A 21,415-nucleotide genomic window follows, 5' to 3' on the forward strand; every position below is an offset into this window, starting at 1 on the left:
GAAAACGTCCATGTCCGTTTCTCCCTCACTTCCTCCTGGCGGCGTTGCTCGTCCTGGGCCTTCCAGCCACCTTCTGCGGAACTGCTCCTCTGGTCTATCGTCCCACCAATACGAGGGTTCTGATGCAGATCCCGAGGGTGACCCCTCCGGGGAACGGACGTCTTGTGTCGGGTCCTCTTCCGAGTCGAACCCCCGGAAAGTGCTGGCCGAAAGCGTGGGCGTGAAAAGCCAGTCGTCGAAAAAGTCTGCTGGCATAGGTCTATGTGGGAAGAGGGCATGAAACTCGTCTTTGAGTAGAGGTTCGTCCAAGGCGTAGCCCGGCACCCAGCTGTTCGCACTGGCCGGGGTGCCCTCCTTGGCGAGAAAGTATTCTACCCCCTCTTCCCCCCATCTGGAGTCCAAAATCTCCGTGACTTCGTTGATGCGCTCCTTCTGTGCCACTCCCGCGTGCCCTGTTCTGTCTCTGACCGGACTCGGCGCCGTTCCGGGTTCCTGGAACCTGTGCGGTGCCTTGTAGGGAGTGAGCACCGATCTGTGGAACACCGGATGCATTCTGGAACCCTCCGGAAGTGCCAGTCTGAAAGCTACCGGGTTGACCTGCTCTTCGACTTGGTAGGGCCCCAGTTGTTTATGCCCTAGTTTCTTCTTGGCCAACGACCTGGCCGGCACTGCGTGGGCTGCTAACCAGACCCAGTCTCCCACGTGGAGCTCTTCGCCAACCCTTCTGTGTCTGTCCGCTTGTACCTTGTATGCGTGTTTGGCCAGCTCCAGGTGGCGCCTCAGCTGATCGTGGACTTCCTGCAGCTCCGACGCGAACGCATCTGCCGTCTGCGGCTCCCCCTCCCCCATTCTTTCCAGTCCCGGGAAGGTTCTGGGGTGCCTCCCGTTGTTGGCGAAGAACGGCGTGACCCCCGTGGACACGTGCTTCGTGTTGTTGTAGGCGAACTCGGCAAGCGGCAGGTAATCCACCCACGTCGCAGGCTGTTGATTCGCATAGCATCTCAGGTACTGCTGCATGATGGCATTGACCCGCTCCGCTTGCCCGTTGGTCTGCGGGTGTCTCGCCGATGCCAGGTTGATCTTGACGTTCAGGAAGCCCATCAGCTTCTGCCAGAAAGTCGAGATGAACTGCCGCCCGCGGTCGGACAGAATAGACCGTGGCAGACCGTGAACCTTGAACACGTGGTCTATGAACAGTTTGGCGGTTTGCTCCGCCGTGGCCACCTTAGCACACGGAATGAAATGGGCCATCTTGGAAAACAGGTCCACCACCACCAGCACTGCCGTCTTGCCCCTCGAGCTGGGCAGATCTGTGACAAAGTCCAGAGCCACCCTTTCCCAAGGTTCGACCGGAGTTTGCAGCGGTTCCAACAGTCCGGCCGGCGGTCTGTGCACTGGTTTGGCCCTCTGGCAGGTGTCACACCTCGCCACGTAGTCTGCGACCTCCCCTCTCATTCCAGGCCACCAGAAATCCCTGGCTACTAATTCCACCGTCTTCTCCTTGCCAAAGTGCCCGGCCGTGGGCGCGTCGTGCAGCTGCTGCAGCACCTTGGCGCGAAGGTCGTCTCCCGGCACGTAGATGGCCCCTTTACGGATGAGCAATCCATCTCGTAGCTGGAAACCGTCGGCCACAGCCTTGCCCCTTTGCACCTCTGCCATCTTTGCTTGCGCGAAGGAGTCATCCTGCAACGCTCGTCGCACCGCCTCCAGGTCCACGGTGGCCGCGGCGCACGCCCATACTGTTGGTGCGAAGATGTGCATGGCTGCCGCTGGCGTTGCGTCCTCCAGATACTGTGGCTTACGGGAGAGGGCGTCCGCCATGATGTTAGTGTCCCCCGGGACATACTCTATGCGGAAGTCGAAGTTCGCAAAAAACTCAGCCCAGCGTATCTGCCTCTGGTTTAGGAACTGTGCCGTGCGCCAGTGCTCCAGATTCTTGTGGTCCGTGCAAACCTGCACCGTGTGCTTGGCGCCGATCAGGAAGTGCCGCCACGCTTTGAACGCTGCATGAATGGCCAGCAACTCCCTGTCCCAGATGGTGTAGTTCTGCTCGGACTTGCTGAGCTTCCTGGAGTAAAACGCTCCCGGTCGCCACACCCCCTGCTGGTCCTTTTGCAGCAGGACCGCCCCCACGGCTCTGTCCGAGGCGTCTGTCTCCACCCTCATCGGCCTGCTGGGGTTGACGTGAAGCAGCTGCTCTTCCGACGCGAAGAGACGCTTGAGTGCCTGAAAGGACAGCTCCGCCTCCTCCGTCCAAACGAACTTCTTTTTCTTGGAGCTAAGCGTGTCTGTGATGGCCGCTGTCTGCATAGCGAAGCCCTTGATAAACTTGCGATAGAAGTTCGCAAAGCCGACAAACCTTTGGACCTCTTTCCGGTTGCGTGGGCTCTTCCAGTCCAATACCGCTCGAACCTTGGCGCTGTCCATGGCGAGCCCCTTGTCAGACAACTTGTAGCCCAGAAAATCCACCTCCGTCACGTCGAATTGGCACTTCTCCAGCTTGGCGTAGAGCCTATGTTGCTTTAGTCTGGTCAGCACTTCCTTGACGTGCCTGTCATGCTCCTGCTGCGATTCCGAAAAGATCAGGATGTCATCTAAGAAACAGACGCACGTCTTGTAGAGAAGTCCCGCCAACACGTGATGCATGAAAGCTTGAAAAACGTGGGAGCCATTTTGCAGTCCAAAAGGCATAACTCTGTATTCGTAGGTACCCAGTGGCGTGAACATGGCCGTCTTCCACTCATCCCCCTCCCGCATGCGAATGAGGTTGTACGCCCCTCGCAGGTCTAATTTGGTGAACACTTTTCCCTTCCGCACCTTCGCCAGGAGGTCGTCGATTCGGGGCATGGGGAAGTCCGACGGCTTGGTCACACTGTTTAAAATGCGATAGTCCACGACCAGTCTTTTTTGGGGCGTGTCTCGCTTTTTAACAAAGAATACAGGACTGCCCCCCGCTGCCTTGGACTCTCGGATGAAACCGCGCTCCAAATTATGATCGATGAACTCTTTGAGTTCCTGCAGCTCGTCCTCCGACATGGAATACAGTTTCCCTTTAGGCAGCGCCGCCCCCGGCAGCAGGTCAATTTTGCAGTCATATGGTCTGTGAGGGGGTAGCCTGTCCGCCTCCTTCTCGCAGAAAACTTCCAAAAATTCTGCGTACTTGTGGGGAATCGCTTGCAGCGTGCCTAGCAGCAGCTGTGACTCCTCTTCCTCTCCTTCCTGCCGGTGCACGATGCAGTGTTCAGCACAAAAGGAAGAGCCGAAGACCAGCTGCCTCTGGTACCAAGCCAGCGTTGGGCTGTGCTTGTCCAGCCAACTCATTCCCAATACAATGGGCGTATCCGATAGTTGAGTGACATTGAAGCTGATGATTTCTTTGTGATTCCCAAGTCGCATCGCCATTGGCGGCGTCTGCTTCACCACTTGCCCCCCTAGCAACTCCCTGCCATCCACCGTGACAACCTGCAGGGGCAGTGTGGCCGGCAGCAACTGTATAGCGTGCTTGTCGACAAAGTCCTGCCCTATAAAGTCCGCGTTGCTGCCCGAGTCCACTGTGATGGGCACGTCCATGGTGATTCCATTGGGCAGCTGGAGAGATGCGGTGAGCCTCACCACTGGTTTGGGCGGGAGGGGGTTCACGGGCTGTAAAATCTCTGGGGACTGCGGCACTAACACGTCTGGCTGGGCCCCAGGGCCTCTTCCTCCAGCCAGACTGCTTCGTTTCCCTGCTGTGTTCCTCCTTGCTGCGTTGCTGCAGTCACCATTGCCGAGGCTGCAGTGAGCTTGTGGAGCCTCTGGGGACACTCTTTCGCCATATGCCCTGGCTCCTCACAGACGTAACACTTCCTGTTCCCTCTAGGAGGCTTCGCTTTCACTGCTGCCGGTGCTAGGGCTCTGGTTGCTGACTGAGCCCTTGCACCTCCAACCTCCATAGGTTCGGCTCCTCCTCCTGGCGGAGGCGTGGATTGCGCCCGCGCTGCTTCTCTGGGAAGGAAGGAGGGGCCCCTGGCTGGTTCGCGCCCTCCACGCCCTTCGTCCCTGCTCCACGGGCGTTCTTCCAGCCTCACCCCCACTGCCAGTGCCCTCTGAACGACCTCCTGGGTGGTTCGGGGTCTCTCCCCCCTCGCAATCTCATCTTTAATCGAGCTGTGCAACCCCTCCCAAAAGAGGTCTCTTACAGGGGCCGAATCTCTGTCCCATTCCAGGGCACTGACCAAGGCGAAAAAGCGGGCATGGTACTGCCTGACGCTGGCCCTCCCTTGTCTTAGCCCATGCACCTCCTTCCGGGCAAGATCCACGTCAATGCTTGATAAAAAACACCCATCCATCGCTTTAATAAAGGCATCTGCATTCTGGAGCGCCGGATCCTTATCTCTCCATAAATTGCGTAGCCATGCTTTAGCATCCCCATGCAAATGAGACATGATGAATCCCACTCTCTCTTGCTCATCTCTAAAGTCTTTATGCAGCAGTTGCAGTGCGCACAGTACGTCTGCTCTAAAGTTGGGATACTGTTGCAGGTTCCCATCGAAGTGAGAGACCAGCCCGCCTGTGCGTCTCGCCAACCCAATTCCCTCCTGCCGGGGTGTCTGCTTTGTCAGCACATCTAACCTGACCTGGAGATCCCTGCAGGCGGCAGCTGCCTCCTCCTCTCTCTTCCTGGATGCGAGAGCCTCGGCATTCAGTTGTGCCACTGCTTTTCTGAGTTCCTCTATCTGCTGCTCCGCCGTCATGTCGTCTGCCGTTCGTGAGCTCGCTAGTGGGCACCTGCTTCTCTCCCCTCCTCGAGGTTGTAGATGCCCACAATTGAGTGAGACGGAGCTTACTGTCAGAGCTGCTTGAAGATCCTAGCTCACAGAGGATCACGCTAGCCAGCGATCATTAAGTAAAAGTCTTTATTGAATTGCAGTTTCCATTCTCACGCTGCTGCGCGCAACTCTACGTCTAGTAGCTAGATCGGCGAAGCTCCGTCTGAGTCTCCGCCCCTTGTGCACCAACTTAATATCCTAGCCCTGCTCCACCTTTTCCGCCTGACTGTCCTCCTCTGGGTCCCTCTACCCCCCGGGGTTTCTTCCTTCCTGGATTCTTCTGACGCTGACCCGGACCCTCCTGCCTCCTTGCGCCGGGCTTTAGGACCTGGTTCCCTTTCCGGGCTGCTTACTGCGCCGCCTTCCTCTGCATTTGAACTTGGCGCGCGCGCCCAACCTTCCACTTTCCTCTTAACCGTTTCTTCGCTCCCCGATGGAGGTGTGGCCACTCCTGACTCATGCCCTCCCTCCTGTGGTGAGCTGCCAGCGCTTGCCCCCTGGCTCCCTTCTTCTTCCCTGCTCCCTGGCGGTGACGCTGGTCCCGATTTCCAACTGCTCTCCCCTGAGTCCCCTCTGGCTCTATCTTCCTGGGGTGCCCCCCTAGACTCCCCCCTTGCCCTGGCCACTGGTGCTCCTTTCTGTGAATCCTCTGATTCACTGGAAAGACTAGGAGATCTCGGGTCGTCGTCATCACTCATCTTTTCTTCTGCCTCCTCCCCTTCGCTCTCTGTTTCCTCCCTTGGCCTTGCCTCTGCTCCTAAATCCCTGACAAGTATAAACACCAACAACTGGGAAATACTGGCCTGCGAGCGCTCCAATTGGAGAACACCTTTTACCAAAGGTGTCATGGGCTTTGAAGACACTCGAACTCAGGACAAAAGGGAGAAACAAGCTAAGAGGAAAGCATGTTTGGCAAACCCTCACCAGGATCAACTACCGCCTGGAAGCCTATGTCCCCACTGTGGAAGGACGTATGTATCCACAATTGGTCTCCACAGTCACTTACGGACTCACTTTTAAAACTGTGCTTATGGAAGACAATCTTATTTGGCTACAAGTGATCACCAAAGAAGAAGTTGGACAATGGCCCAATTCAGTAGAAGGCAATTTCTTCTGTTGCTGTCTTAACATTCTAAACATGACGCCAATTTTGGTTTACGTCCAAGGATCCACTGAGCCAACAACTTGCCTTTACCTGTCATTAAATAAGGAGAGATTAACAGAGGAAGGAGCCTCCTGATTTTCCAGGGACTGGAATTTACAGAAGCTGTTCCCATTTCTGATCTGATTCAAGAATTTCCTGCTTCTCCTTAGGACGTCTCCCTTTTCATCAGAGAACTGTTGGAGGGTATGGAATTGCCCAACCCCTGTACCACCTGAAGCCAGCCCTACGTAGTAAAGTTTTAAAATGTTTTATTTCGTTTTTATATATGTTGGAAGCTTCCCAGCATAGCTGGGGCAACCCAATCAGATGGGTGGCTTATAAATATTATTATTATTACAGTGATATCTCGGTTTTCGAACGTTTCCATTGACGGACATTTTGGTTTTTGAACACCGTAAACCCGGAAGTAAATGTTTCGGTTTTCGAACATGCCTCGGAAGTTGAACACGCCTCATGGCTTCCACTGAGTGCAATGTCCTGAGGCCTAGCCGTCAGCTGTTGAGCTTTTGGTTTTTGAACGTTTCAGAACACGAATGGTCTTCCGGAATGGATTACGTTCGAAAACCGAGGTACCACTGTATTCTTATTGAATGGAGCACCCCTTTTTTCATTGGAGAAATGTTGGAGGATGTGCATAATCTGGAGAACTATCATGTCCCAGCCCTGTGCTCAAAAAGCATCTAACCTGCACATCTTTGAAGTCTTTGCACAGTAAATACGCCAAACGCCGTACAATTGGCACATTTTATCAAATCTTAGGAGATGCACTGATATAAATTGTACCTTGCATTAGTGCGCCACATTTAGGCTGTGAACAACGGTTGCTGCTATTTGACGATGCAACCGCCAACATCAATTTCCTACTAAGGAGTACCGCCAGCAAGGCTCTAGCGAAACCAGAAATGCCACTTCTGGCTTTTGCTCGGAGGCAGAATAGGCATTTGCCATGCAGGGCTTTGTTTTTATTTTCACCACTCCTTTAGGCCAAGAAGGCCTACAGTCAGACTTTCCAGTTAAGACATCTTGGCAGTGGGCCACAAGGAGCTCCAATCTCTCAGCTGCACCAATTTGTCAATTCTGTAGGCTGGAAAAACATGCCTTTTAAACTGGCATTCCAGGAAGCGCCACAAGGCGGAGGGAACCCTGATCAGTATGCGGTGGTCATGTAAATACGAGTATCAGGAAATGTTCCGCACAGAATTTGAAAGATTCTAAAACCCATGTTCGAAATAACCCTTTTAAAAAAACAGAAGCTTTTCTTTTGGGAATTATAGGGACAGAACTACCTAAACTGTATAGAAACTTTTATTTATGCATGCTACTACAGCAGCAAGCCCCTACTCGCCCCAAAATGGAAAGAAGCAGAAGTACCAGCAAAAGAAGAATTGTCACAAAAAACTTATGTTTGATTCTCTGAGGAACATGGCCTGATTCAAACGGAGAAAGTACGGTTCCAATAAGCTCCCCGCCCCCTATGCTTCCTGATATGACCCAACAAAGGGAGAACGGCATGATCTAAATTGTCCTTCATCGCAAAGTTCCTCCCCACAAAAAAATCCCCACTGAATAGCTTCCCTAAAAGTCAACATTTCACAAAGGGCCATTGTCAAAAGTACAGAAAGGGAGAGATGGATGATGTTTCTTCATGCCAGCGTTGCATATGTCTGGATGAGAACCAAATTTCGACTGGCTAGGAAGCTAAAGCATGGTTTCAAGGACACAAGTATATAATACAACCTTCTTCGAGCAAAGCCATTAGTCCTGTCCATTGCCTCTGCTCTTTCTACCATGCACAAATGCAAATGTATACCTTTGTTGCTGTTCTGGGGCAAGCTCTGCTTCATTTTCTTGAGTGTTGTTTGCCGATCTACAGTTCCCAGCATCCCTGGCCATTGGCCATGCAGACTGGGAATGATGGGAGTCAGAGACCAAGAGTAGCCTCTGGCGGGCCACAGGTTCCCATGCCCAGTTAAAAGAAAAAGGTGTTTTCTTTCATCTTCTTTAAAGAAAATTGGGAAACATTTATTGAATATATGGGAAATAACTGTCTGCAGCTGAAAACGCTGGCAGCAAATGGTGCTGCAATTGGATGACGAAGCCTTTTGGGCAAAACCGAGATTCAGCGGGTTAGGGCTCAGAGGGCTAATATTGTGGGGCGACATGAAATGTAGAGTTTAAACTGCTAAACCATCCAGGGGGCCTTATCCCAGTGTTCGAGTTAATTGGGTTTTCAGCGAAATCTTGACCCCACAGATAAGGGCTGCGAGGCTAAAATTGTGAGAAACCGTAAAACGTAGTGTTTTCACCACCAAACATTGCAGGGAGCCTTTTCTGGATGTTTGGCGCGGTTTTAAACTGAATCGGACGAAGTCAGATTTTTGGTGAAATCCTGACCCCCGGTGGTTACGGCGCTGAGGGTTCATTTTCTGGGGGTTCTGAGCAATGTAGTGTTTTCACTGCCAAAAGTTGAAGGGAAACTTTTCTGGGTGTTTGGAACAGTTTTGGAGTGAATCGGACGACATCGGATTATTGGCGAAATCCTGACCGAGGTGGTTAGGGCGCAGAGGACTCATTTTCTCGGGTGCTGGGAAACGTAGTGTTTTCACCGCCAAACGTTGCAGGGAGTCTTTTCTGGGTGTAAATAATAAAATGGTCATTATGGAATTGGACGTCTCTATTTTCATGGGAGAAATGCTGGGAGTTATCCGACCCCCGAGCCCTCTGAAGGCAATCTTGTATAGCAAAGTTTATTTTTTACATTTTTTTAAATGTTTTGTGATGTTTTTATACATGTGGGAGGCCGCCCTGAGTGGCTTAGGCAACCCCATAAGATGTGTGGGATATAATTATCCTTATGGAGTGGGACGTCCCTCTTTTCCTCAGAGAAATGTCGGAGGCTCTGCCTTTCTCCTGCCCTCCCTCGGCCGCCTCGCCCCTTTTAAGGAGCGGGCATGGCGGGTGCGGCTCCCGCGCCCCTTTCCTCCTCCGCCAAAGTCGCCCCGCCAAGCCTCGCTCTCCCTTCCGCGGAAGGAACGAGAAGAGCCCAAGATGGCGGTCGCCTCAGCGGCAGCGATCACCTCCGAGCAGGTCAGTCCCCGGCGCCTTGCCTGGCTCCGGCTTCGGGCGGGAAAAGGAGGGAAACGCGCGCGCTCCTTCATTTTACCGTCCCCAGATATCAACGGGGCGGGGAAGAAAGAGGCGGCTTCGGCTTGAGGAGGCCGGCGCCGAACCGGCCCCTTCGCCTCAGGGCGCGTCGCGGAATTCGCCTCCGAAAATGAACGTCCTCCCGGGATATTTTTGATCGGGAACTGGGCCAATGAAACCGGCGACGGGGATTAAACCGTGCCTTGTAAAAACTCCGAAATTATCGGAGCATTTGCTAACCGGGGTATCCTGGTGTTTATTATTATTATTATTATTATTATTATTATTATTATTATTATTATTATTATTATTATTATTATTATTATTATTATTATTATTATTATTATTATTCTTTTGAAATATGGCAACCCGAACACGGCGCCCGGGCTTCTGCCGTAGCCGAGCCGCCTCAGGGAAGCAGCGGAGTCGGGCGCGCCAACCTACGCGGCCCCTTCCCTTTTCCCCTCAGGACATTCGTTGCTCTTTCTTATTTTATTATTTTTATTAATAGCTCATTATTCGTGGCATTTGTCGCCTGGACACGTATCATGTCTGCCTTTCGCCCGGCTTTCTGAAATTAGAACCAGTCCCCTAGGGCGCGTGAGGCGACTCGCGAGGCCCGTTTGACAGGCTCGGGAGGGCGGCGGCGGCGGCTTCCCAGGGGAATGGGTGCCGTAGCAAAAATAGCCGCCTGAGGGCGGAGAAAGAGATAGGGAGCGTCTTGCGCCTGCGCGCAGAGGATCCTACTGAGTGTTGCTTCACCCTCGAGCAAACGCGAAGGAGGCTTGAGGGCGGAGCGACCAATGGCGTGCCGAGAAGCTGTTGGACTACATCTCCCATCCGCCCCAGCCTGCACGGCCATAGGTCAGGCATTATGGGAGTTGTAGTCCACGACAGGACTTTCCTTAGCCTTTGAGGACTAGGAGGGGGGCAAAGCATATATAGGGATTTAAGGGAGACTTCCGGGGAATACGATCAGACACTTTCAAAGTGGAGTATATAAATTCAATAGATAATAAAATAATAATAATAATCTTCTCTGAAAACGTTTTGATGGCACAGAACCAAGTACAGTGGTACCTTGGATTGCATACGTCTTAGTTTGCATACAAGCACGTCAAACCCGGAAGTGCATGTCCCGGTTTGCAACCTTTTTTTCGATTACAACCCTTTTTTTTAATTACAAACAATTTTTGGAGGGAGGCCCCATTGGCAAAAGCTCGCTTTGGGTTACAACCTGTTTTGGTTTGCAAACGGACCTCCGAAACAGATTATGGTTGTAAACCAAGATACCACTGTACAGCAAAGGGCACAACTTTTTGCTTTAAAGACTTTGCTCTCTGGTCCAGGAGCAATTTGGTGTTGTGTAAATCTTGCTTGTGCTTTTAGTATGTCTCTCTCTCTCCCTGCCCCCCCCCCAAAAAAAGGTTTGACCAAGGGCTCCTTCAAATGACCTCTTTATAGAGCACTTATCCAATTTTCTTGCACAAAGCTTGCATGGTACCCGCTCTTTATTGATCATTCGTCCTGATTTGTTCACAGGGAGGTTATTTGCCTTCCAATCAATCAATCAATCAATTTGTCATCACATTTTTAGTGCATCACTTTCCTAACGGCAAAAAGGCCATTTTTAAAAGAAAGTGGATTTGTTGCAACATAGTCCTTTGGTCCACTTTTATTTCAGAAACCTAAATTTCTGGTGTGTGACTGAATCCCTCTGGCAAAATAGTGACAGCCTGGAGGCTCCTGGCACCATACAATTGGGCTCTCAGCCCCTTCCAGTTCTCAGCTACTATCTCAAACTCCCTCTTACACTTGCTTGAATGTTTGGAACTGAATTGCCTTTATGTACACAGCGGATGTTCATAGTAGCTAGGAGTTATGCTTAGCTGTTTATGTAGTCATTTTATATGAACAACCTGGCTCTATTACAGAGAAATTACTGGGTGAAGAGCTACACTGCATATACAGGTACATGCAACAAAAAAAGTGTACTCATATTCCTCCCCCCCCCCCCAATAGGAGTAGCATCCAACATAGGAATGTCACTATAGAATGTTGTATCATTTTAATGTTGTTAGCCGCTCTGAGCCCAGCTTCGGCTGGGGAGGGCGGGATATAAATAAACTTTTATTATTGTTGTTATTATTGTTGTTATTGCTGAAGCAGTCCTCTGCTGCAGCTAAATGTAACTGCTTTTGCAGCAAATTCAAACACGGTACTGTATAGCTACATTCTCAAGACTTTGCAAATAATATTTTCTTTACAAGTTGGGCTCTTTTAAAAAGTTCCTACTGTGAAAATCCTATTGTGGCAGAAATGAAAATTCATATCATTTTGTTATGAATAGGATACGTTGGACTTAGGTAATATATTGTTTGGGGAACTTATTTTTAAATTATTTTTAGCAAAGTTCTAATGGTCCCGTGAAGAAATCGATGCGTGAGAAAGCTGTGGAGCGGAGGAATATTAACAAAGAACACAACAGTAACTTCAAGGCTGGATATATTCCAATTGATGAAGATCGTCTGCACAAAACTGGCTTGCGAGGCAGAAAAGGCAACTTGGCCATTTGTGTGATAGTCCTCCTGTTTCTTTTGGCTGTCATCAATTTGATTGTAAGTAGAACAAGCTAATCAAAACACTGTGATCGTGCTTATATTGTTAAGTTAGACCACTAGACGAACACTGTGAATATATTTGCAGAAGTGGAGCTCTATTGACTTAAATAGGGCCTAACCAACTAGATGCAAGGAACCAAAGCTGTTCTTCAATGCTTCTATTTATCTTTGGCATGGCTTGGTCACTGAATTTGAGAACGAGCAAACTAGCAGGTCACTGGTTGTTTGGATGGGCAGCTTACATCCAGCTGCAGGTTAGGAAGAGGCTGCAGAGTGAGGTGTATGGGGGGGGGGGGTCAAGAGACCTGGAAAGGAAGAAGATAAAGGAGCCCTAAGTTCTGAAAGAGAAATTATGTGATGGAATGCTGCTGATTTGACACTAGTATGGCATGTATACATGTCAGTTTACTTGCCACTTATTGTTAAATCTGTATATTTGCAAGCTTTTTAATGAAACATACCGTATTTTTCGCTCTATAAGACGCACCTGACCATAAGACGCGCCTAGTTTTAGAGGAGAACAAGAAAAAAAAATGTTCTCTCCCTCTCTGCTCAGCGCCCCTTCAGCAAAACGGGAGGAGAAATGGAAGGGGCTCCACTTCTCCTGCCGCTTCACTGAAGGGGCGCTGCGCAGAGAGGGAAAGCTGCGCAGGGCCCCTTCAGCGAAGCGAAGCCAGGAGAGCAAGAGGAATCGATCCCTCTTGCTCTCCTGGCTTCAGCGAAAGCTGCACAGCCTGCATTCGCTCCATAAGACGCGCACACATTTCCCCTTACTTTTTAGGAGGGGAAACGTGCGTCTTATACAGCGAAAAATACGGTACTGTATTACTAAAGGCATAATCACCAGTGCTTCCTCATCTGGAAGGAAGCTAACTGAAACCTTCAAAACCTTCTACGACTAAGGGAAATAGGAGCACAAAACTTGTGTGTATTTGGTTTTTGGTGTATACATGGTTAATTATGTCTCAACAGAATTCTAAAGGTGTATTTTTTCCTCCTTTTTAGTGCCAAGCAAGCTCCAAATATTGCTGCTTTTCAGTGAAATTATCTTCATTACCTATATGCAGGGTTTCTAACCAAACTTGGAACTGTACATGGAGATTATAAACACTGGGTGCCATTTATGCCTATTAAAACCAAGAGGACGAATGGCAACATGGTAATATGTATCTGTTTGGACCCAGCTGTCCATAGTACGCTTGGGGGAAAAAGGATTCCTAAAAACAAATACATGGAAAGGTCTTAGTTAATTAGGTCAAAGAAATGCTCCACAACTGGTAATAAATTCTATTTTGCTTCTTAGTAAACATTCTGTATTGCAGTCTAAGATGTACTGTGAATTAAGGATAAAAATGTACTTATCCACTCCACATATATCGCAGAATTTTCTTACGATCTGTAGAGATTAACCAATTTTCTGCTTTTTATCTTTTCAATGGATTGCTAATTATTCAGTGCCAGACTATGAATTATCAACCCATTTTTATTGTATATAGCCAAAGGCCTTTACAATGGACACATAATAAAAGGAAACTTTCATCTAAAATCATACATGCAACCTGTAGTAGTTTACAACATAAAAAGAAATTTACAACATTCAGACTTAAGATTGGAGTGCACTCACATAGTTGGAACAGAGCTTCTTAGCTGCCAGCACAAATTTGGCTACCTGGTATGTAATATAGAGATGCTTATCTGCTAGGAATTCAACTGTCACTTCCTATGCAGATTGACCTGGAAGCCAGTTAAGAATTGGTGATAGAAATTTTCCTCTGGGCGTGGTATACAGGGGGCAAATCAGCAGATAGCATGTGACGTCCTCTACCTGATTGCATCCATATATACATTTGCGATCCATATGGAATATTCCCCGATATATCCCCTCTAAATATGCTGAGGGCATCTGTTGACATCTTAGTTCTACAAAGGCCCTGCGTAGTGGGAAGGCCAGAGTCTCAAAGTAACAGGGCCTTGAGTGATTGGTCTTTATTTTGGGGTATCAAGTGGAGTAGCAGGCAACTATGATGGATGCTCTGTCTTGGTTGGCATCCTGATCAAAAATCCAATTTCTAAGGTCACGTGGGCTAAGAGTTAAGACTGGGCTGCTCTTTTTTTCCTATACAACTAAAGAAGTACAAGTATTGTTTTTAAATATAAATTATTTACAGCCTTATCATATATACCGTACTTATAAAGAGCACTGAGTTCAATTAGGATTGGTGCCTTAATTTTGGTTGCCGAATTTCCTTTCACACACATGCATGAGGATGCCCTCCTTTTAAGTTAGAACCACGCAATTTGTGAGCCACCAAATTGAACACAATCCACCAGTTAAACATTGTGGCCTGCCAGGAATCTGACAACCAGAATTTTGTTTTGTTTTGTTTTCAGTCCCAGGCAAACCAGAGATTGAGCATTTAGTGGGTTGGCATACATGACTGGTGGGCTGTTTTCAGCTTTGTGGGCCTGTTTTCAAGTAATATGTTCTTCTCAAAGGTATCTGATCCAAGCACTGGCATGACAATTTCAGAATTTATTTACATTTTTTAAAAATTAAATTTACTCTTTTAGATCACGCTTATCATCTGGACTGTAATTCGCATTGGACCCAGCGGCTGTGACAGCATGGAGTTTCATGATAGCGGCTTACTGCGATTTAAACAAGACTCTGACATGGGAATTATACATCCATTGTATAAGAGCACAGTCGGAGGTCGACGTAATGAGGATTTGGTGATTGTTGGAGAGAACCAGCCAGTAAGTATATCTTCTATTGTGTGCAGCGTTCAACATCTGAGCTTCTACTTCGGATATCCTTCTCCGATGAAGTATGACAGGTATACCAGAAACAGAACTTTCATAGTAGAAGTACATACATACTCGCCCTTCGCCAGGGAGAGGCTCACCTTGCTCCAACCCTGTTATGTTTTCAGACCCTAGGTTAAAAGCCTGGCTTGTTTTATTTGTGATTGGTGGGAAATGTTCTCAGGGTGGTAATTTGTGTTGCTGGCTGCTGTTGCTTTCTCAGTTGTGGTAGTATTTTTTGTATTGCTGATCCTGTAAATTGTTGCTTTGTTTTTATTTGTTGCAAGCTACTTATTCATTGATTAAAAAAAGATATTTAGTCTTAAGTTGTTTGTTGACAGGAAGTGACAGTGCTACCAAGCACTGTAAAAGTAGCAGATTGCCTTTGTTACATTTAACACATCTCATTTGTTTCTGCAGATTGTGTTTCAGCAAGGGGAAACAAAACTTAGTGTTGCAAAGAATGGAACCTCAATTACAAGTGATATTGGTATGGAATTTGTTGACCCACGGACTCAGAATACTTTGTTTAGCACTGACTATAATACTCACGAGTTTCATTTGCCAACTGGAGTAAAAATTTTGAATGTTCAAAAAGCATCTACGGAGAGGGTATGATCTCTGTTTACTTTTCTCTGCAACTTACATGATGCATGCTGTAATCTTAAGCTCAAACCTTTATTTGCATTATAGCTAACATTCCATATAAAAAGATGAAGCATTTGACTAAGTTATTTATTTTAAGCATTTTAAAATGGCCTGTGTTTGCACATGTTCAGTAGAGACTATAGAAGCCTAAGGTCTACTAGTATATTATAAACCAGAGATAGGGAACTGGTTCTGGTCAGTGGCCTGATTCAGTAGTGACCAACCTTCTATGGCCACTTTGAAAAGTGGGTGGGGCCGCCTAGCCATCAATCACCTGCTGTCATATGATGTCAGGTCATTGAAAATTCAGTATTCTCCCTGTGCAACAACAGCTTAAAAGTCCAGTGTGTATGTGGTGTTGAGAAGGAATGTACATATGTGCTTTGCCCACAACCACTCCTCACACCCCGAGGGAACACAGTCCTCAGAGAAGTGGTGGTAAGAAGATCCCCTACCCCTACGATATATATAACTGCTGTCTAAATGAGGCCACAAATACAGATTGCAGTTAACTGTTATCAGTTGATAACATTGATATGCGTTCAGTCTCTGCAGAATCGCAGCCTCCGTCCAACAAATGTTTTAACGGTTGAGCGGTGGTGTTTAAAAATCAAGGCCAATTTTGTAGGAAGGTGAGTTTTTGTGTATAAAACAAAACTATTTTTTAGAAAATGCTTTCCATGCCTATTCTCTTTTTTTCTCAGATTACCAGCAATGCTACCAGTGATCTGAATATAAAGGTTGATGGACGTGCCATTGTCCGTGGAAATGAAGGTGTTTTCATCATGGGCAAAACCATCGAGTTTCATATGGGGGGCAATATGGAACTGAAAGCAGTGAGTAATTCCAGGATATTCAGTTTGTATAAATGGATTCAGTGAGCTATATATATGACCGCAACCAAGTTAAAGAAATCAGATTTGATTTGGTTCATCTACAGATTTAAAATGGCATGGTTTTTTTAAGCCTTATAAAATTATAGCTTACTGTTACGTGTCTCAAATTTGACCTATAGGTATATTTACATCTTCCAGGTCAAAACACATAACTGCTTTGTCGGCTTAATATAGTTACTTCTGGCAAGTTAAACTCGATTATTAGATACAGCTACATGCACATACTCCATACCTATGTTTTCAAACAAAAACTTGTATTGGAATATTTTATTCCAAAACTAAAACAAAACAGCTCTGTTTCTTTTAGACATATTTGCCTGGAAAGAAAAAAAGGAGGAAAATGTGTTGTTTTTTAGGCTAACATTTTTTCCCTGGCTGCAGAACAAAATTTAATTTACACATATGAGAAACCTCATAAAACAGTTTCTCTAGGTGTTATGCAGAAAAGCAAATGCATAACAATGAACAATGCTACAATAATTACAACTCTCTTCCTTTCCATAAAGGACCTTGTTTGACCAAAACAAGTTACGCAGAGTTGCCCGTTGCCAACAATAGCTGGCAAGATGCAGCACACCATTAATTGCTGCCCTTTTGCTAAGATACAGAGGATACAATGCATGGCAAGCTCAACCTTGCATGGCTCTTCAAAGCTACTCCCAGTCTCCACTAAGCAGATATTGCAGCAACCACCATTCAAGGAAGTGCGGACCGTCCTCTTTTAAAGAGAAGAAATGTTCTGTCTCATGTCTGGCAACAGCAGCATAGAGAAAGAGCCTTGTAAAGAGAGAGGCAGGTGCACAGCCTCAAAAAAGAGGTCGGTTGGGTGCAGAAACCTGATGAATAAGGACCACAAGTTAGATAAAGGAACAAAAATTTAAAGGCTTCGTTGGATTGGTTATAGTTGCAGCTCTAGTTACTCAAACTATGTCTATCCCACCTGTCCAACCTTACAGGTGGCTTAGAATGAAGATTAAATGATTTTTTAAAAAAAAACAACCTGACAAAATGAAAATAAAATACTGCAACAGGCAACAAATCCTTATTAAAACCCAGTGGCCCAAAGGCCTTTGGAACAATCACTGAAAGGCTAAAAGATAACAACTCCGAACACCAGCCAAGACTTCATTCCAGAACCTTGGGGAAAATACAGTAAAGATCCATGTTCCTTGCCACACCGAGTATAAATTTAGCCAGAGTATTCAAAGTACAACACTGTCATATATTTGTGCAGTAGGTGAGTTTACTTTTGGCTTTCTCCCTCTGAGATCCCAGCCACAGAGAATAAGTTTAGGCACACAGCTTACCAAAGCAAGAATCGCTGCTGCTGTAGCTGTACTCTCTCTGGTATGGAAGCACAGTGCAAATAATTGAGAGTGAAGGATATGTGTATATTCTATATTCTAGTTATCCCAAAGGATCTAGAACTGTCCCACCAGGACAAGGCTACAGGAGTGGGTTTATTAAAGACAGACCAATGGGGAAGAAATGAAGGTTGTAGCAGTTGAGTATAGATCAAAGGCCAATCATTCAAAACTGCTGCAATGGAGCATTAGCTTGACGGGATGGATAACTCCGGCTAGTTCTAGTCCTTGCCCCCTTTCACATGTATTCACTAATAAATCATATCATCCTATTCCACATTAATCTATTTTTTGAAATTCATATGAGAATTCATATTTAAGTACCGTATTTTTCGCCCCATAGGGCGCACCGGCCCATAGGGCGCACCTAGGTTTTTTGGGGGGGGGAATAAAAGGGGGGAATTATTTCCCCCCAGGCGCGGGGCTGGGACGGAGGTAGCCCGAGCTTCCCCCGACCCCAGCCCCCAGAACAGGGGGCTCTCCGCAAGCCGTGGGAGCCCGGCGCGACTTCGCGTTGGGCTCCCGAGGGTTGTGGAGAGCTGCCCGAAGCCTGGGGAGCGCTGAACAGTGCGCCCCAGCCTTCGGGATGCAGGCAGCTCACCGCAACCCTGGGGAGACCAGCGCGAAGCCTGGGGCGCGCGCCGCTGCGCTCCTCAGGTTTCGGCGGGAACTCCAGCGGGCTTCCAAGGCTTGTGGATAGCTTCCTGAAGCCTGGAGAGCGAGAGGGGTCGGTCCTTGGTTTAATCCCTGCATCTCCCAATTAATGAATAGCAGGGCAAGGAATGTCATTTGTCAGATACGAGGGCCACTGCCTGTCAAGAGTAGACCACATTAAGCTGAGTAGTCAAACTCCAAACAAGGAAGCTTCTTATAGTCAGTTTAACATTAAGGTATTAAAATAGATATGTTTATTCAATTGGAAATACTGTTGCTAACTTCTGCAAATGTTTCTTTGGTAGGATAAGAGCATTGTTCTAAATGGAAGTGTGATGCTCAACACAGCTCGACTGCCGAGTCCTTCACATGGGGAGAAATTAAACAATGGCGACTGGGAACGCTACAAGCTTTGCATGTGCTCCGACGGGACTCTATTCCGCATTCCAGTTAAGAGCCGCAACATGGGTTGCCAAACCTCAGTTAATCCCTGCGGTAATACATATTAAAAGCAAAACAGGGCACTATCAAACGAGGAGGAGTTTAGGTTTAAAACAGTTGCATGTTTGCAAGCTTTTTTTGTTGTTGTTTTCACCACGCTTGTAAAAGAACTACATGAAGCACTTTTTTTTATCCAGGACACTGCATTGAACAGATTCTTTTAAACATGAGTCGTATCATCAGACCATTTGTGCTACATATTACTGTATTTCAGTAAGGTACTTAAGTACATTCATCACTCCGGAAGTACTTTAGGATATAGCTGAATTGAAGTCACTGAAATCTTTGTGAAAGGTCTAATGGTGCCAATCTTTGGCTTATCTCACCTTTGCAAGCGTAGTTTCTGCAAGTGGTGAGAACCTTCGGGTGTGCACAGATCAGTGTATATGCATGTGAGAATAGGATGGCCTCACCCACTACTGGCATGTGGGCTTCTGAAAATTGGCTGGGTGGTGAGCATAGCCTTGGGCCAAAAATAGCTAGCCATGCCTTGGCTAAAGGTTGTGTGCCTACATGGCAGTCTTCATGTGCCCCCTAGTGGTGCATGATCTATTCACATCCCCACCCTTTGTTTTCATATATGCCTCAACAGAATATGCTGAGCCGTATTTGGGGGGGGGGGGGAACACGTCTGAACTGTGGTGCTTTGAATCTTTTAGGATTATGCAGAGACTCTTCACCAACAGCCCAAGTTTCCGTATAAATAGGTTGGCATTTCATCTGGGCAAATATCACAAACGAGATTAGTTTTTAAAAAGATTTCGGGTGCTTCAGGGTATTGAGTACACTCTGTTTGATCTCCCTTTTTAGCCCCTCCTGTGGGTTGTCTCTGTGCAAAATATTTATAAGAAAGGAGAGGCTCTACAGGAACAAAATTCAGAAACAGTTATGAAATATTTTGAAGTACAGGGCGCCATCAATGTATTGGCTTCCTTCTGCTGTCTTCATAGGTTCTGCATTTTATTTGAATATTATAAATTATTTTTAAAGCCTGCTTTTAGCAATAGTAACAAGCAGCTTATTTTCCCACAGAGAAAAATAACATTCTTGAGATAAATAATTTTAGCTTAAACTGCTTTTTAAACGAGAAAAAAAATGGAAGGCAGTTCGGAGACTAATTGGGAGATTTTAAAGAAATAAACCCTCATGTTGGCAGGGTATAAGTGCAAACCTGACTTGCACATTCTGTAGAGAAAGAAAATGGTGATACATTTATCTGCGTGAACAGCATTCAAAGCTGTACAGAGAAATATGATTGGGGCTATTCTATAACTATCTTCTACAACTAATTCCAATGCAAATTTGTTACCCTGTGACCAATCACTTCATAGTGCATACACAGAAAATACAGTTAATTCAGTGTAGCACTTCATTGGTACGGGTTGGATATATTTAAATGTCATTATGAAATGGCGTATTAAAACTACTAAACCAAAATTATCACAGCTCCTGTTAACCCATTAGCTGCTTTGGCAGAAACAATTGTGTTTATATTAGTTACTTTGTTACTTTTGAACTTTAAATTATTCCTTTTAATTCCTCTTTTAACTTGCTATTTATGTATTAGCCCTATACAGGGATAACAATACTGATTTACATTATCTCAGGACTCACAGCAGTGACATAAGGCACGTGAAATGCTTTTAACACATGACATGTGTTACATAAGTGGTAAATATTAGTACAGCTTCAGCCTCTTCATGCCCTGGATGAATGGGGTTAAAAGCAAAAACCCTCAGGCAGCTGAATGGTGCCATCAAAATTCGCAGGATAATTTGTATACTAATCATATGCTAGAGTTTTGATGCATTTTATCAGAGTTGAATGAGTCAAGCAGCCAGGCAATTGTTCATTTTGATTCTGGCAGTAGATAGCCTCCTAACAGCATAGTTTAGGCTACTTTGACTACAAAATAGCAGGAACTGTAACATGAAAGGCAAAGGTCTTACTTTAAATATTAACAAAAGCAAACATAGTATCAACAGATTAAAGTCAGTGAAATCTTCCTTTTAGTAGAATTTTAGGACTGACAATATTTGGAAGGCAAGAGTTGTTCTGGCTTGAATCTAAAGAAGCCCATGCATGCATCTGAAGTACTTTGGAACACACAGGGCCTTCGCTAGTGTTTATTTCCCATGGCAGCCCTTCAGAGAGCATCAGGTGCTACTCTGGATGCTGCCACAACTTTTCAGCATCTGCCATTGGGGGATAAGGTGGAATGAAAGGTCCAACATATATGTAAGAGACATTTTTTAAAATGCACTGTGGGAACAATGAAGAAAGCTCATTTATAACAGGCATTTGGCTCAGAGCATCCCTTCACAGGATACCAGTCTGCTTAAAACTGTTGATCTTATTGTTAAGCCAGTCAACCTGCAAGTGCTACAATGTGCCAAAACTAAATTTGGACAGCAAGGTCCTAAAGGAAAACCCAAATAGTAGCAATAAACTTTAAAAGGGTTTTTAATTGAACACTCCTAAACAATCTCTGCGAATGTATTTTTTCACTGTGGTGCTATTGCTATTTATTTGCACATTTTTTAACTAAAAAGTTACTTTATACAAAATGAAAGTATTATTGGTTTTTAACTTGCTGTGCTGCTTTCTGTGTGTGGCTGTGGGTTTTTTTTTTAGGACAGGACTTTTCTAATCCTTTTATGCCTTTGAGCTGTATACAAACTGTACCTCTGCATTGAGGAGCAGTTTGGACGTCTAACAATTGCTAAGAGATGTTCTCCTGTACACCTTTGTAAACTTTTATTTCAAAATAAAACTATATGGGATAGTCCATTTGAAATGGTTTCAAAAA

The 21,415-nt window shown here is 46.3% G+C and overlaps 1 protein-coding gene across 1 annotated transcript; it reads left to right on the top strand.

The window, feature by feature from the left end:
• The first annotated feature begins 8,902 nt into the window (after positions 1 to 8,902).
• SGCB (sarcoglycan beta) lies at positions 8,903 to 21,415 on the top strand. Its single transcript, XM_081208514.1, has 6 exons — positions 8,903 to 9,060; positions 11,526 to 11,735; positions 14,310 to 14,495; positions 14,964 to 15,155; positions 15,896 to 16,027; positions 18,411 to 21,415. Exons 1-6 carry the CDS (start codon positions 9,022 to 9,024, stop codon positions 18,612 to 18,614), a joined length of 963 nt encoding a protein of 320 aa, XP_081064640.1. The 5' UTR covers positions 8,903 to 9,021; the 3' UTR covers positions 18,615 to 21,415.

Source organism: Podarcis bocagei, assembly GCF_964188305.1.
Source record: "Podarcis bocagei genome assembly, chromosome: 9".
Classification (NCBI taxonomy): Eukaryota; Metazoa; Chordata; class Lepidosauria; order Squamata; family Lacertidae; genus Podarcis; species Podarcis bocagei.